The sequence below is a fragment of the Coregonus lavaretus genome (assembly GCF_964263955.1).
Source record: "Coregonus lavaretus genome assembly, contig: HAP1_SCAFFOLD_386, whole genome shotgun sequence".
In the NCBI taxonomy this organism is placed as follows: Eukaryota; Metazoa; Chordata; class Actinopteri; order Salmoniformes; family Salmonidae; genus Coregonus; species Coregonus lavaretus.
In genome coordinates this window covers 147,371-163,870 of record NW_028165272.1, presented here as the reverse complement: position 1 = coordinate 163,870, position 16,500 = coordinate 147,371, and the positions used below count along the sequence as shown (strand labels likewise).

Sequence of the window (16,500 nt, the reverse complement as noted above, 5' to 3'; positions counted from 1 at the left end):
CCGTAATGATTGTGTTGAATGATGCCATTCAAACGTTTTTTGTGCGTATTCACAACTCCCTAATGTTTCCCAGGGTCCTCCAAGAAGTACAAATTAATCTGTAGGAGGGGGAAAAGAAGGTGAGACATAGTTTGAGTCTTCATAGGAAAAGTGACAAATGTTCTGTGAGAGATACCACTCACAGCTCTGTTGACTGGGGAGGAAGCACCACAGAGTCAATCATGTTTTCTTGTCTCATCTCTTTCCTAGTGATCCGTCACCATGAGTACGGACGCGGAGATGCAAATCTACGGCAAGGCTGCCATATACCTCCGTAAGCCTGAGAAGGAGAGGATGGAGGCACAAACCGCACCGTTTGATTCAAAGAACGCCTGCTATGTGGCAGACCCCAAGGAGCTGTACCTTAAGGGTCTGGTCACTGCAAGGGCTGATGGGAAGTGTACTGTAACAGTCACGCATCCTGACGGCACTAAGGACGTAAGCCTGATTGGTGCAATTACTCCATTTCTTGAAATAAACATCAAAATTATCCAAACATGCCAACAGGCAAAATGAAATCAGTAACAAAAGATAGATTGAGAAGGATTCCTCTGGTTTTTTTGTAAGCAGAATATAACCTTCAAACACATACATTTTATCGCTGCTAATTACAAATTTATATGGACTAGTTAAGAATCACCATGTATGTGTCAGTGGGTGATAACAAAGTAGTTGGATTAGATGGGGGTATGCAGTTAAAAATATATATTTAAAGATTGAACTCGTATTTAATGATCAAAAAGTATTCAGTCATGTATATATTTGACGGTTTCAGGCAGGAAAAGAGTTCAAAGACGCAGACGTCTACCAGATGAACCCCCCTAAGTACGACAAGATTGAGGACATGGCCATGATGACTTACCTGAATGAAGCCTCTGTGTTGTATAACCTCAAAGAGCGTTATGCAGCATGGATGATCTATGTAAGATACCTGCATAAACACACACACACACACATGAACATGAGAAACACACACATACAGTACTAAACATAAATGAATGGTAGAAACCAAAACATACCAATACAGTAGACCTACATTAGTATCCCATAGTACACCTACATCCTCACATAAATCCAGGTAAAAGTCAATCTGATTGAGCTAATCCCCTAATTTAGTTGAATCCCTTTCATCCAGACCTACTCTGGGCTCTTCTGTGCCACGGTGAACCCCTACAAGTGGCTTCCTGTGTACGACATGGAGGTTGTCAACGCCTACAGAGGGAAGAAGAGGATGGAGGCTCCACCCCATATCTTCTCCGTCTCTGACAACGCCTTTCAGTTCATGCAGATTGGTACGAGCTCTCATGGATGGATGGATGGATGGATGGATGGATGGATGGATGGATGGATGGATGGATGGATGGATGGATGGATGGATGGATGGATGGATGGATGGATGGATGGATGGATGGATGGATGGATGGATGGATGGATGGATGGATGGATGGATGGATGGATGGATGGATGGATGGATGGATGGATGGATGGATGGATGGATGGATGGATGGATGGATGGATGGATGGATGGATGGATGGATGGATGGATGGATGGATGGATGGATGGATGGATGGATGGATGGATGGATGGATGGATGGATGGATGGATGGATGGATGGATGGATGGATGGATGGATGGATGGATGGATGGATGGATGGATGGATGGATGGATGGATGGATGGATGGATGGATGGATGGATGGATGGATGGATGGATGGATGGATGGATGGATGGATGTGCCCCAGGGACACTAACACATCTATTCTAAATGTATTTTGGATTCATCTTTCCAAACATGTGGGGCAAGAAATCTAAATGCTGTCGTCCCTAGCTATTTACACACCAAAGGAGTCTCCAGAGTTATTAACCGACCCTGTGAACAGGGTTTTGGTAACTAGTCATTTTAAATCTTAACAGTGACGTTAGGTCAGTCGGAAGCTAGTGGAGCAGGGCTTTGTAAACAAATAGAGCGTAACGATGTGATCAACGTGACATCAAAGAGGTCCAGGCGACCTTTTGGTAAAGAACACAGAGATGATTAATACAACGGTCTCCTGTGATAAAACGAAGGGCATTATGGTAAAGAACACAGAGATGATTAATACAACGGTCTCCTGTGATAAAACGAAGGGCATTATGATAAAATGAATCATGGCGTTATGAAAAATGGCCTCCATGAGTTTAAGAGTAGAGGCAGCTGCACTTTGATAAATACTATCAGCATAATCAGGAACAGGTAGAAAGGCTGATAAATACTATCACCATAATCAGGAACAGGTAGAAAGGCTGATAAATACTATCAGCATAATCAGGAACAGGTAGAAAGGTTGATAAATACTATCACCATAATCAGGAACAGGTAGAAAGGCTGATAAATACTATCACCATAATCAGGAACAGGTAGAAAGGTTGATAAATACTATCACCATAATCAGGAACAGGTAGAAAGGCTGATAAATACTATCACCATAATCAGGAACAGGTAGAAAGGCTGATAAATACTATCACCATAATCAGGAACAGGTAGAAAGGCTGAGAAATACTATCACCATAATCAGGAACAGGTAGAAAGGTTGATAAATACTATCACCATAATCAGGAACAGGTAGAAAGGCTGATAGATACTATCACCATAATCAGGAACAGGTAGAAAGGCTGATAAATTCTATCACCATAATCAGGAACAGGTAGAAAGGCTGATAAATACTACCACCATAATCAGGAACAGGTAGAAAGGTTGATAAATACTATCACCATAATCAGGAACAGGTAGAAAGGCTGATAAATACTATCAGCATAATCAGGAACAGGTAGAAAGGTTGATAAATACTATCACCATAATCAGGAACAGGTAGAAAGGCTGATAAATACTATGACCATAATCAGGAACAGGTAGAAAGGCTGATAAATACTATCACCATAATCAGGAACAGGTAGAAAGGTTGATAAATACTATCACCATAATCAGGAACAGGTAGAAAGGCTGATAAATACTATCAGCATAATCAGGAACAGGTAGAAAGGTTGATAAATACTATCACCATAATCAGGAACAGGTAGAAAGGCTGATAAATACTATCACCATAATCAGGAACAGGTAGAAAGGCTGATAAATACTATCACCATAATCAGGAACAGGTAGAAAGGCTGATAAATACTATCACCATAATCAGGAACAGGTAGAAAGGCTGTTAAATACTATCACCATAATCAGGAACAGGTAGAAAGGTTGATAAATACTATCAGCATAATCAGGAACAGGTAAAAAGGTTGATAAATACTATCACCATAATCAGGAACAGGTAGAAAGGTTGATAAATACTATCACCATAATCAGGAACAGGTAGAAAGGCTGATAAATACTATCACCATAATCAGGAACAGGTAGAAAGGTTGATAAATACTATCACCATAATCAGGAACAGGTAGAAAGGTTGATAAATACTATCACCATAATCAGGAACAGGTAGAAAGGCTGATAAATACTATCACCATAATCAGGAACAGGTAGAAAGGCTGATAAATACTATCACCATAATCAGGAACAGGTAGAAAGGCTGATAAATACTATCACCATAATCAGGAACAGGTAGAAAGGTTGATAAATACTATCAGCATAATCAGGAACAGGTAGAAAGGTTGATAAATACTATCACCATAATCAGGAACAGGTAGAAAGGCTGATAAATACTATCACCATAATCAGGAACAGGTAGAAAGGTTGATAAATACTATCACCATAATCAGGAACAGGTAGAAAGGCTGATAAATACTATCACCATAATCAGGAACAGGTAGAAAGGCTGATAAATACTATCACCATAATCAGGAACAGGTAGAAAGGCTGATAAATACTATCACCATAATCAGGAACAGGTAGAAAGGTTGATAAATACTATCACCATAATCAGGAACAGGTAGAAAGGCTGATAAATACTATCAGCATAATCAGGAACAGGTAGAAAGGTTGATAAATACTATCAGCATAATCAGGAACAGGTAGAAAGGTTGATAAATACTATCACCATAATCAGGAACAGGTAGAAAGGCTGATAAATACTATCACCATAATCAGGAACAGGTAGAAAGGTTGATAAATACTATCACCATAATCAGGAACAGGTAGAAAGGCTGATAAATACTATCACCATAATCAGGAACAGGTAGAAAGGCTGATAAATACTATCACCATAATCAGGAACAGGTAGAAAGGCTGATAAATACTATCACCATAATCAGGAACAGGTAGAAAGGTTGATAAATACTATCACCATAATCAGGAACAGGTAGAAAGGCTGATAAATACTATCAGCATAATCAGGAACAGGTAGAAAGGTTGATAAATACTATCACCATAATCAGGAACAGGTAGAAAGGCTGATAAATACTATCACCATAATCAGGAACAGGTAGAAAGGCTGATAAATACTATCACCATAATCAGGAACAGGTAGAAAGGTTGATAAATACTATCACCATAATCAGGAACAGGTAGAAAGGCTGATAAATACTATCACCATAATCAGGAACAGGTAGAAAGGCTGATAAATACTATCACCATAATCAGGAACAGGTAGAAAGGCTGATAAATACTATCACCATAATCAGGAACAGGTAGAAAGGTTGATAAATACTATCAGCATAATCAGGAACAGGTAGAAAGGTTGATAAATACTATCACCATAATCAGGAACAGGTAGAAAGGTTGATAAATACTATCACCATAATCAGGAACAGGTAGAAAGGCTGATAAATACTATCACCATAATCAGGAACAGGTAGAAAGGCTGATAAATACTATCACCATAATCAGGAACAGGTAGAAAGTCTGATAAATACTATCACCATAATCAGGAACAGGTAAAAAGGTTGATAAATACTATCACCATAATCAGGAACAGGTAGAAAGGTTGATAAATACTATCACCATAATCAGGAACAGGTAGAAAGGCTGATAAATACTATCACCATAATCAGGAACAGGTAGAAAGGCTGATAAATACTATCACCATAATCAGGAACAGGTAGAAAGGCTGATAAATACTATCACCATAATCAGGAACAGGTAGAAAGGTTGATAAATACTATCACCATAATCAGGAACAGGTAGAAAGGCTGATAAATACTATCACCATAATCAGGAACAGGTAGAAAGGCTGATAAATACTATCACCATAATCAGGAACAGGTAGAAAGGCTGATAAATACTATCACCATAATCAGGAACAGGTAGAAAGGTTGATAAATACTATCACCATAATCAGGAACAGGTAGAAAGGCTGATAAATACTATCAGCATAATCAGGAACAGGTAGAAAGGTTGATAAATACTATCACCATAATCAGGAACAGGTAGAAAGGCTGATAAATACTATCACCATAATCAGGAACAGGTAGAAAGGCTGATAAATACTATCACCATAATCAGGAACAGGTAGAAAGGTTGATAAATACTATCACCATAATTAGGAACAGGTAGAAAGGCTGATAAATACTATCAGCATAATCAGGAACAGGTAGAAAGGTTGATAAATACTATCACCATAATCAGGAACAGGTAGAAAGGCTGATAAATACTATCACCATAATCAGGAACAGGTAGAAAGGCTGATAAATACTATCACCATAATCAGGAACAGGTAGAAAGGCTGTTAAATACTATCACCATAATCAGGAACAGGTAGAAAGGTTGATAAATACTATCAGCATAATCAGGAACAGGTAGAAAGGTTGATAAATACTATCACCATAATCAGGAACAGGTAGAAAGGTTGATAAATACGATCACCATAATCAGGAACAGGTAGAAAGGCTGATAAATACTATCACCATAATCAGGAACAGGTAGAAAGGTTGATAAATACTATCACCATAATCAGGAACAGGTAGAAAGGTTGATAAATACTATCACCATAATCAGGAACAGGTAGAAAGGCTGATAAATACTATCACCATAATCAGGAACAGGTAGAAAGGCTGATAAATACTATCACCATAATCAGGAACAGGTAGAAAGGCTGATAAATACTATCACCATAATCAGGAACAGGTAGAAAGGTTGATAAATACTATCAGCATAATCAGGAACAGGTAGAAAGGTTGATAAATACTATCACCATAATCAGGAACAGGTAGAAAGGCTGATAAATACTATCACCATAATCAGGAACAGGTAGAAAGGTTGATAAATACTATCACCATAATCAGGAACAGGTAGAAAGGCTGATAAATACTATCACCATAATCAGGAACAGGTAGAAAGGCTGATAAATACTATCACCATAATCAGGAACAGGTAGAAAGGCTGATAAATACTATCACCATAATCAGGAACAGGTAGAAAGGTTGATAAATACTATCACCATAATCAGGAACAGGTAGAAAGGCTGATAAATACTATCAGCATAATCAGGAACAGGTAGAAAGGTTGATAAATACTATCACCATAATCAGGAACAGGTAGAAAGGCTGATAAATACTATCACCATAATCAGGAACAGGTAGAAAGGCTGATAAATACTATCACCATAATCAGGAACAGGTAGAAAGGTTGATAAATACTATCACCATAATCAGGAACAGGTAGAAAGGCTGATAAATACTATCAGCATAATCAGGAACAGGTAGAAAGGTTGATAAATACTATCACCATAATCAGGAACAGGTAGAAAGGCTGATAAATACTATCACCATAATCAGGAACAGGTAGAAAGGCTGATAAATACTATCACCATAATCAGGAACAGGTAGAAAGGCTGATAAATACTATCACCATAATCAGGAACAGGTAGAAAGGCTGATAAATACTATCACCATAATCAGGAACAGGTAGAAAGGTTGATAAATACTATCAGCATAATCAGGAACAGGTAGAAAGGTTGATAAATACTATCACCATAATCAGGAACAGGTAGAAAGGTTGATAAATACTATCACCATAATCAGGAACAGGTAGAAAGGCTGATAAATACTATCACCATAATCAGGAACAGGTAGAAAGGTTGATAAATACTATCACCATAATCAGGAACAGGTAGAAAGGTTGATAAATACTATCACCATAATCAGGAACAGGTAGAAAGGCTGATAAATACTATCACCATAATCAGGAACAGGTAGAAAGGCTGATAAATACTATCACCATAATCAGGAACAGGTAGAAAGGCTGATAAATACTATCACCATAATCAGGAACAGGTAGAAAGGCTGACTGCACAATCTGCTTCCTGTTGACTAGAGAGAGACAAGATCTGTTTCTGTAAAAAACAAAAAAAAGCACACTTTAAAACGTAGTTTCTTAACAAGCTCATTCGTATGTGTTTTAAATGATGAATCATTTTCAAATAAAAAATAACAAGGTATTTGTGTGCAGGGACTCGTTTAATTATAAAACCATCTGATGTGTGAAGATGTAATCCATCTGAAATAATCTTACAAGAACTTGAAAACAACATGTATTTAGTTTTGACAATATTATGCACGAGTTTTTAAATCAGTAAGGGCTTCCTTTACAGCTGCAGATTAGACTTGACACAGCCAGGTCAGCAGTCTGAACAATTGTGTACATAATAGCAAATTTCGCATATAGAAGAAATGTACAATTTTTAACAGATAGCATTTATATAAATGGTGAAAAGAACTGGTCCTAGTATCGACCCTTTATGTACCTCAAGAAATTCGGACTTAACCCCATCAATTACGATGGCTTGAGTTCTGTCGCTAAGATAATCATGAAACCATAAGCAGGCGTCAAAGCTCAGGTCAATCGAGGACAACTTGTTCAATAAAATAGCATGATCAACAGTATCAAACTCTTTTGAAAAGGTCCACAAACAAGGCGGCACAATTCAGTTTAGTGTCTAAAGCGTTGACAATATCATTAACAACTAATGTGGTTGCTGTGATAGGTGCTGTGCCCTGGCCTAAACCCTGATTGATTTATATTTAAAGTACTATGCTCAGATAAAAAGTGTGAAGTTGCTTGTTTTGATTTGAGAATCTTAGCATGAAAGCCTGGAGATGATACGATAATTATCAAGATAACTACTATTCCTGCCCTTATGGACTGGCAGCACATAAGCTGTTTTACATACTTTTGGAATATTTCCTGTTAACAATGTTAAATTGAAGATATGGGTTACTGAGCCAGCAATGCGGGGGGCAGCACACTTGAGCAGACCCGGCTCCAATTGGTCAGCCCCTGTGGATATCTAGGTATCTATAGAAAGTAAGGCATCAAGGACTTATTTTTCTGTGATTTACTGATATGCAAAATCTTGACTACCGTTTTCAATCTGCAAAATTCCTGAATCAGCATTCATGTCACGCCCTGGCTCTGGGGACACTGTTATGTTGAGCCAGGGTGTGTAATTCTATGTTTGTATTTCTATGTTGGCCTGAGTGACTCCCAATCAGAGGCAACGAGTGTCAGCTGGTTGTCTCTGATTGGGAGCCATATTTAACTGTCTGTCTTTCACTTTGTGTTTGTGGTTTCTTGTTCCGTGTTGGTTGGTGTATGTAACCAGGGACGTCACGGTTTCGTTTTGTTGTTTTGATCGTGTGATCATTTATTAAATAAAGAAGATGTTTGCCTTCAACGCTGCGCCTTGGTCCTCCTCCTTAGACGAGCGTGACAGAAGAAACCACCAAAACTGGACCAAGCAGCGTGTCCAGGAGCCATCGCCTGGGGAATCGCTTGCAGATCTCCGTGGCAACCTTCGACTGGGTCCAGCCTTGTAAAGAGCAGAGTGGATGGACTTGGGAACAGTGGAGGAAGAGTTTCGACTGGGTCAAGTCTAATGAAGAGCAGAATGGCTGGAATTGGGGGCAGAAGAGCTAGAGTTGGGTGAGAACGATAGAGGCCTGGCCCACGGGGAGGAGAGACCCCCAGAAATTTTTTAGGGGGGGGCTCACGACGTCGGGGCAGCAGGAGGCCGCGGTAGAGCGGTCCAGCGGGTTGGCAGAGGAGGCCGCCAGGTTACGGGGGCCACTGGTAGAAGAGGGGATGGAAGGTGTAGAGGCACGGCGAGAGGTACTGGGGTGTGTTACCAGTCCGGTCCGGCCCGTTCCAGATCCCGATGTAGGGCCAGTGGTGTGTGTCCCCAGTACGGTCCGGTCTGTTCCTGCTCCCCGCACCAAGTCAGTGGTGCGCTTCGTCAGCCCGGCTCGGCCCGTTCCTGCTCCCCGCATCAAGTCAGTGGTGCGCTTCGTCAGCCCGGCTCGGCCCGTTCCTGCTCCCCGCACCAAGTCAGTGGTGCGCTTCGTCAGCCCGGCTCGGCCCATTCCTGCTCCCCGCACCAAGTCTGTGGTGCGTTTCGTCAGCCCTGTCCGGCCCGTTCCTGCTCTCCGCACCAAGTCTGTGGTGCGTTTCGTCAGCCCGGCTCGGCCCATTCCTGCTCCCCGCACCAAGTCTGTGGTGCGTTTCGTCAGCCCTGTCCGGCCCGTTCCTGCTCTCCGCACCAAGTCTGTGGTGCGCGTCGCCAGCCCAGTCCGACCCATTCCTGCTCCCCGCACCAAGTCTGTGGTGCGTTTCGTCAGCCCGGCTCTGCCCGTTCCTGCTCCCCGCACCAAGTCTACAGTGCGTGTCGCCAGCTCGGCCCGGCCTGCTCCCCGCACCAAGTCAGTGGTGCGTTTCGTCTGCCCTGTCCGGCCCGCTCCTGCTCCCCACACCAAGCCAGTGGTGTGCGTCGTCAGTCCAGCACGGCCCGTGCCTGTTCCCCACACCAAGCCAGTGGTGTGCGTCGTCGGTCCGGCACGGCCCGTGCCTGTTCCACTGGTGCCTGGTCCGGCACCGGTCAGATGCGTTACGCCGGAGCTAGAGCAATCCGCTCCATCAGTGTGCAGTCCAGCTCCGGCCAGCGGGGCCAGACCGGACCAGGGGTACTTTGGGGGGTTGGAGAGGGAGTGGGGATCAGGCCCGGAGCCGGATCCGCCGCCAAGGCGGAGTGCCCACCCGGTCCCTCCCCTGTGGTATTTAGTTGGCGCGGTCGGAGTCCGCGCCTTTAGGGGGGGGTACTGTCACGCCCTGGCTCTGGGGACACTGTTATGTTGAGCCAGGGTGTGTAATTCTATGTTTGTATTTCTATGTTGGCCTGAGTGACTCCCAATCAGAGGCAACGAGTGTCAGCTGGTTGTCTCTGATTGGGAGCCATATTTAACTGTCTGTCTTTCACTTTGTGTTTGTGGTTTCTTGTTCCGTGTTGGTTGGTGTATGTAACCAGGGACGTCACGGTTTCGTTTTGTTTTGATCGTGTGATCATTTATTAAATAAAGAAGATGTTTGCCTTCAACGCTGCGCCTTGGTCCTCCTCCTTAGACGAGCGTGACAGTTCAGCCCACTCTCAGAGATACAAGGGTTAGATGCTCTTTCAAAAAAGATAGCCAGCTGAAATAAAAAGACGATTAAATGCATCAATGATAGCATTTTTGTCCGTAATGGGGCCAGAGTCTGAATGAATTAGTTGGGTCAGAGAGGAGGAAGTGCAACCCTTTAGAGATTTGACAGTTTTCCAGAATTTTGCCGGGTTCCCATTACAATCAGAAAGAGTATTTACAAAATAATCAGATTTAGCTTTCTTGGTCAGTCTTACACATTGAGTCCTCAGTTGTCTAAAAGATTACCAATCCGGGCCTAAGCCTGTGTTCCTGGCCTTGACCAAGGCAACAATTCTCTTATGAATGACTTCAGATGAATCAGTTTTGAAGGGGCAATGATTATCTACAATAGTATTGAAGATATTTGGAAAAAAGCTTAAAGACAAATCAGGTTCAGGGATAGCTGAGATACAGTCAAGGTCACTCAATTATAGATCATGTAAAAAAAAGCTTGTTCACTAACGTTTTTTAAGTGCCTCTTAGTGATTACACAAGGCTTAGATGTACACATTTTCACATCTCTGACACAGACAACTGGGCAACGGTCACAAAAATCCTGTGGGAAAACCCCACCAGCAACATATTCATCTGGCGTTATTGTGAAAATAAGATAAATCAGGGTAGATTTCGATGGATCTTTAGGATTTGGCCGTGGTCCTCTGTAGCTCAGCTGGTAGAGCACGGCGCTTGTAACGCCAAGGTAGTGGGTTCGATCCCCGGGACCACCCATATACAAAAATGTATGCACGCATGACTGTAAGTCGCTTTGGATAAAAGTGTCTGCTAAATGGCATATTATTATTATTATTATAAGCTCAGTTATCAGCTGAGACAGGTTTAGCTCAGAGCAAATATCTTTCAGCGTATCTGACACTGGTGACCTCCAGTCAATAAAATCACCCATCATAAATAGTTCAGATTGACCACACTTAGATACCAATTCAGATAAATTGTTAAGAGCACATGAGAGAGCCGAGGGAGGGTGATGAACTCCCATTAGTGTCAGCTGGTTATTATGACCAAGGCCCACGTTAAGAACGAGACAATCAAACTGCTTAGGGACAGAGGTAGCAAGAGATACAGAAACATTTAAATTGTCCTATGTTGATATGGAGTTGTCGTTCCTCACTGTCTTGGCATTACCGTAAGCTTCCAGCAGAGGGTTAGCTGCGTTGATCAGATCCACTGATGGAGACAAACACAAGTTGCTCAGAATCTGGTAAAGTGGTCAAGTCAGTTTTCTCGATTGCTTGAACACTTTTCTTGAAACAGGATTCACTGGTGGAATAAAAGTTTACACAGCCAAGAAAACTGAAATGAGTTTAAAAGCCACAACCTTCCTGCATTTTGCTGGGGTCTACTTCCTACTTGGATCTCAAAGTCCATAAGTGGTTATGGATGGATTAATGGATGGATTGATGGATGGATTGATGGATGGATTGATGGATGGATTAATGGATAGATTGATGGATGGATTGATGGATGCATGGATGGATGGAAGTTAAAATATGCTTTAGAGAGTTATCTACTGTTTTCTAGTCTAGGTTGGAACAGTTTGCTGGTAATATCTGATTTCAGTAACCTTGAATGAAAAATTTTCCTAAATGAAATTCATGATGATGCTATGAATTCAATAATGTACCCAGAATGTTGCTCGAGTATGATAAGCAATATGTTTTTTGGTTACAGACAAGGAGAACCAGTCCGTCCTGATTACGTGAGTTGTGTACTAAAAATCTCACTTGAGAAAGTGTTTCTGCTGCAATATGTTGGGTCACTTGGGTGTGATGAAAATATATTACATTATGAATGGCTTAGGCTATGCGTAATAATAAGTTGATGAGTGGGAATATTTGTTAATGATTTACTTATGTAAGAAACCAGGTCAACAGTGTATTTTTCGATGCTATTTCTTAGTGAAAGCCAATCTGACATTTAAACATGTGACTAAAACTCCTCTTTCTCTGTCATATTAACCAGTGGAGAATCCGGTGCAGGAAAGACTGTCAACACCAAGCGTGTCATCCAGTACTTGCCACCATTGCAGTTTCTGGTGACAAGAAGGAAGTTGACCCCAGCAAAATGCAGGTAGGTTTTACCTTTCTAACACATTTCAGTTTGGTGGGCTGTGTTCAAGCGATTGAGAAAAACTAACTTTACCAGTTTCTGAGCAACTTGTGTTTGTCTCAATCAGGGGTCTCTTGAGGATCAGATCATTGCAGCTAACCCTCTGCTGGAGGCTTACGGTAATGCCAAGACAGTGAGGAACGACAACTCGTCTCGCTTTGTAAGTATGAAGGGCATACTGTGAAAGTTACCTTAGATTGGAAACATTTATTTCAGTAGTTCCCTTTTGTTATATCAATAGATGTCCAACATTCTGTAACAATTAAAGGGTCTATCAAGGTAAAATTATAGATGTATTTAGATGACCTATTTCTAACCCCCATGCTCTACTATAGGGTAAATTCATCAGGATTCACTTCCAAGGTAGCAAACTGGCTAAAGCTGACATTGAGACCTGTGAGTTGATTTTGATTTTTTTTTCAATGCTTTACTAAATTCACACAGATTTTTTTGGGGAGATCATAATTATCTAATTATCTAATTCTCTCTCTCTCTCTCTCTCTCGCTCTCTCTCTTTGTGTCAATCTCTCTCTCTTTCTCTCTCAGACCTGCTAGAGAAGTCCAGAGTGTCCTTCCAGCTTCCCGATGAGAGAGGCTACCACATCTTCTTCCAGATGATGACCAATCATAAACCTGAGATCGTTGGTATGGCAAAGAGTTTCAGAGGACATGTTTCCCACCCCCATCTGTGAAACTTTTAAAAAATGTCCACAGTCCGGACTATTAATAGTATTACAATGAGTACATCCAATGTAACAAGGCATCTAGATATGGATTAGGTCTTTAAGAAAGTAGTGCACTGTGATTAGGTTTGCAAATGGAGGGTATTTTACTGGAAACTTTTCCAAGTTTACCAGTAAACTACCAGCATTTTGGTATCTTTCAAGGATTTTATGTAAGACATCCAGTGGCCCTTTTGGGTGTTTCAGATTATCCCAGGCGTCTGTAATTATCTCTGGCCCTCTGTGTGGCCTTATCACAAGTAAAATATGAAACAATTATTAATATAATATGATTTTAAAATAGAAAATAGAATGACAAATCTGTAAAACATTATCCTAAATATAAACCATGAACTTAGTGAATACCAGCTGTGCCACTAGAGATCCTGGTTCGAATCCAGCCTCTGTCGTAGCCGGCCGTGACCGGGAGACCCATGGCCCAGCGTCGTCCAGGGTAGGGGAGGGAATGGCCGGCAGGGATGTAGCTCAGTTGATAGAGCATGGTGTTTGAAACGCCAGGGTTGTGGGTTCGATTCCCACAGGGGGTATGAAAAATATATATATATATACAAAAAAATTATAAAATAATGTAAGTCGCTCTGGATAAGAGCGTCTGCTAAATGACGTAAATGTAAATGTAAATGTGTTTAATATCAGGGTTTCAGCATGAAATGTAATTATTCAATTTATTTTTACAAAATCTGATTTATTTTACTATGTCAATATGCATTGGTTGTCAATATTTTGGCATCAAACTGGTGGCATTTGGAATAGTTGGAAGAGACGTATATATGAATACATTAAAAAAAAGTTATTAAAGTATAAATTACCAAAGTTACAATAGATTGCGATGGGTTTTCTGCTAATGACCAAAATTACTGAAGATTCCAGTAACTTTGATAAATTACCGATAGTTTTGAAACCCTAATGGTGACGTACTTGAGTCAAGGAGGGAGAGATACTGTAAAGGTAGGACTGCACAATTTAAAATTTTAGTCATTTAGCAGACGCTCTTTTCCAGAGCGACTTACAGTTAGTGAGTGCATACATTTTCATACTGGCCCCCCATGGGAAACGAACCCACAACCCTGGCGTTGCAAGCGCCATGCTCTACCAACTGAGCTACAGGGCACTATGAACATTAATAGTGTGCACAATTCTAAGAGATTTAAATGACAAGACATTCTCCATTGTCCATAGAAATGGCGCTCATCACCACCAACCCCTACGACTTCCCCATGTGCAGCCAGGGTCAGATCACCGTGGCCAGCATCAACGACAAGGAAGAGCTGGATGCCACAGACGTGAGTCAAACAAAGGGCTAACCAAACTCTAGATATGGAATGGGTAGAACCACCATACACAATGAATGCACTGTTCAATTCCAACTTGGTAACAGCTGGGAATTTTCATGTATTTTTTTGTCAGATTCTAAATGCCTTGTTTTAGTTAGGCATGAGCCTCAAGGCATTCTTCATGACTTCACACTTCACCTTGAGGCACATACATGTAAGACATCCACAAGAGAGTGCCACTAAGTGCCCTGTGAAACTGTGTAAAACTCCTTTTGTGCTGTCATCTACTAGTGTTGGCCAAGCGTAATCATGTGGCTCTGTGAAAGCCAGTCAAATATATCCATCCCATTTGTTCTGGTGAGAGCACAGAACTTTAGTGTACTGTAAGTGAGCAAACTACCGTTCAGTTCATCACTGTTGTACTTCCTGTCAAATACCAGGATGCCATTACAATCCTGGGCTTCAATAATGATGAGAAGATTAGCATCTACAAGCTGACAGGAGCTGTATTGCACCATGGCAACTTGAAATTCAAGCAGAAACAGCGTGAGGAGCAGGCCGAGCCAGACGGCACAGAGGGTGAGTCCCACTCATAGATATACAATATGTAAAGCATTAGTCCCATTCCCAGTCCCACTCATAGATATACAATATGTAAAGAATTTGTCCCATTCCCATTCCCACTCATAGATATACAATATGTAAAGCATTAGTCCCATTCCCAGTCCCACTCATAAATATACAATATGTAAAGTATTAGTCCCATTCCCAGTCCCACTCATAGATATACAATATGTAAAGCATTAGTCCCATTCCCAGTCCAATCATAGATATACAATATGTAAAGCATTAGTCCCATTCCCAGTCCCACTCATAGATATACAATATGTAAAGCATTAGTCCCATTCCCAGTCCCAATCATAGATATACAATATGTAAGACAGACAGCGCCTCATCAAAGACCGGCAGGAGATCATTTATGGAGACCGAATTCCAACCTCCAGAAATGATTTGAAATGATGGATGTGGGTTCAAATCAAAACCTAACCCATAAAAAACTTGGCCAAACCCTTTTGTCAGTGTGACATCAGAATCAAGTGATCTTGTGTTCCTGAGTCTGTTGTTGTTGGTTCTCTCTCCAGTGGCTGATAAAATCGGCTACCTGCTGGGCCTGAACTCAGCTGAGATGTTGAAGGCCCTCTGCTACCCCAGAGTGAAGGTCGGCAACGAGTAGGTGACCAAGGGACAGACTGTGCCTCAGGTAAGGCGGCCAAACACAGCATTTGCCATTTTCTAAGCACCGGAAATCCTTTGGTGATTAGTGCGTTGCTTGTTTTGAATACAATGAAGAGCAAGACGTGCCGCTCTGTTAATGTACTCATACAATAGGTGTTATTTTACACAATCTCATTGGCAGCATTTGCATTAAGATAAGTGTGAAGTTAACCTGATATTCTCTAATTTATAATGATATATCACTTTTCCCCATTTTAACAGATACAACCAAGAAAGGGGGCAAGAAGAAGGGTGGTTCCATGCAGACTGTGTCCTCCCAGTTCAGGGTGAGCTTTTAAAATGTGTATATTCAGGCTTTCAAAAGGTGCGTTGATTATCAGAAATGATCTCTGAAAAAATGGTTTGTAACCCTCTTACAGGAGAACTTGGGAAAGCTGATGACCAACTTGAGGAGCACTCATCCTCACTTTGTGCGCTGCCTGATCCCCAACGAGTCAAAGACTCCAGGTACAAGAAATATTGAGTTAAATATGACATCTTATCAGTACAGTATCAGTAACCTTAACGAACCAATCTTTAACCTGTTAATGAGACTTGGTTTGTGTTTCCAGGTCTGATGGAGAACATCCTGGTTATCCACCAGCTCAGGTGTAATGGTGTTCTAGAAGGTATCAGGATCTGCAGAAAGGGCTTCCCCAGCAGAATCATC

At 41.4% G+C, this 16,500-nt stretch overlaps 1 protein-coding gene across 1 annotated transcript in view; it reads left to right on the top strand.

Moving 5' to 3' along the window:
• Positions 1–261: 261 nt before the first annotated feature.
• The window catches only part of LOC311116039 (myosin heavy chain, fast skeletal muscle-like), a gene marked incomplete at both ends in the record, with an annotated part of 109,577 nt that continues 93,338 nt past the window's right edge, over positions 262–16,500 (top strand). The window contains 4 exons of the mRNA XM_084191173.1: positions 262–477; positions 827–961; positions 1,175–1,331; positions 12,101–12,128. Coding sequence (XP_084047299.1) covers positions 262–477; positions 827–961; positions 1,175–1,331; positions 12,101–12,128 — 536 coding nt within the window. The remainder of the gene's footprint in view (positions 478–826; positions 962–1,174; positions 1,332–12,100; positions 12,129–16,500) is intronic.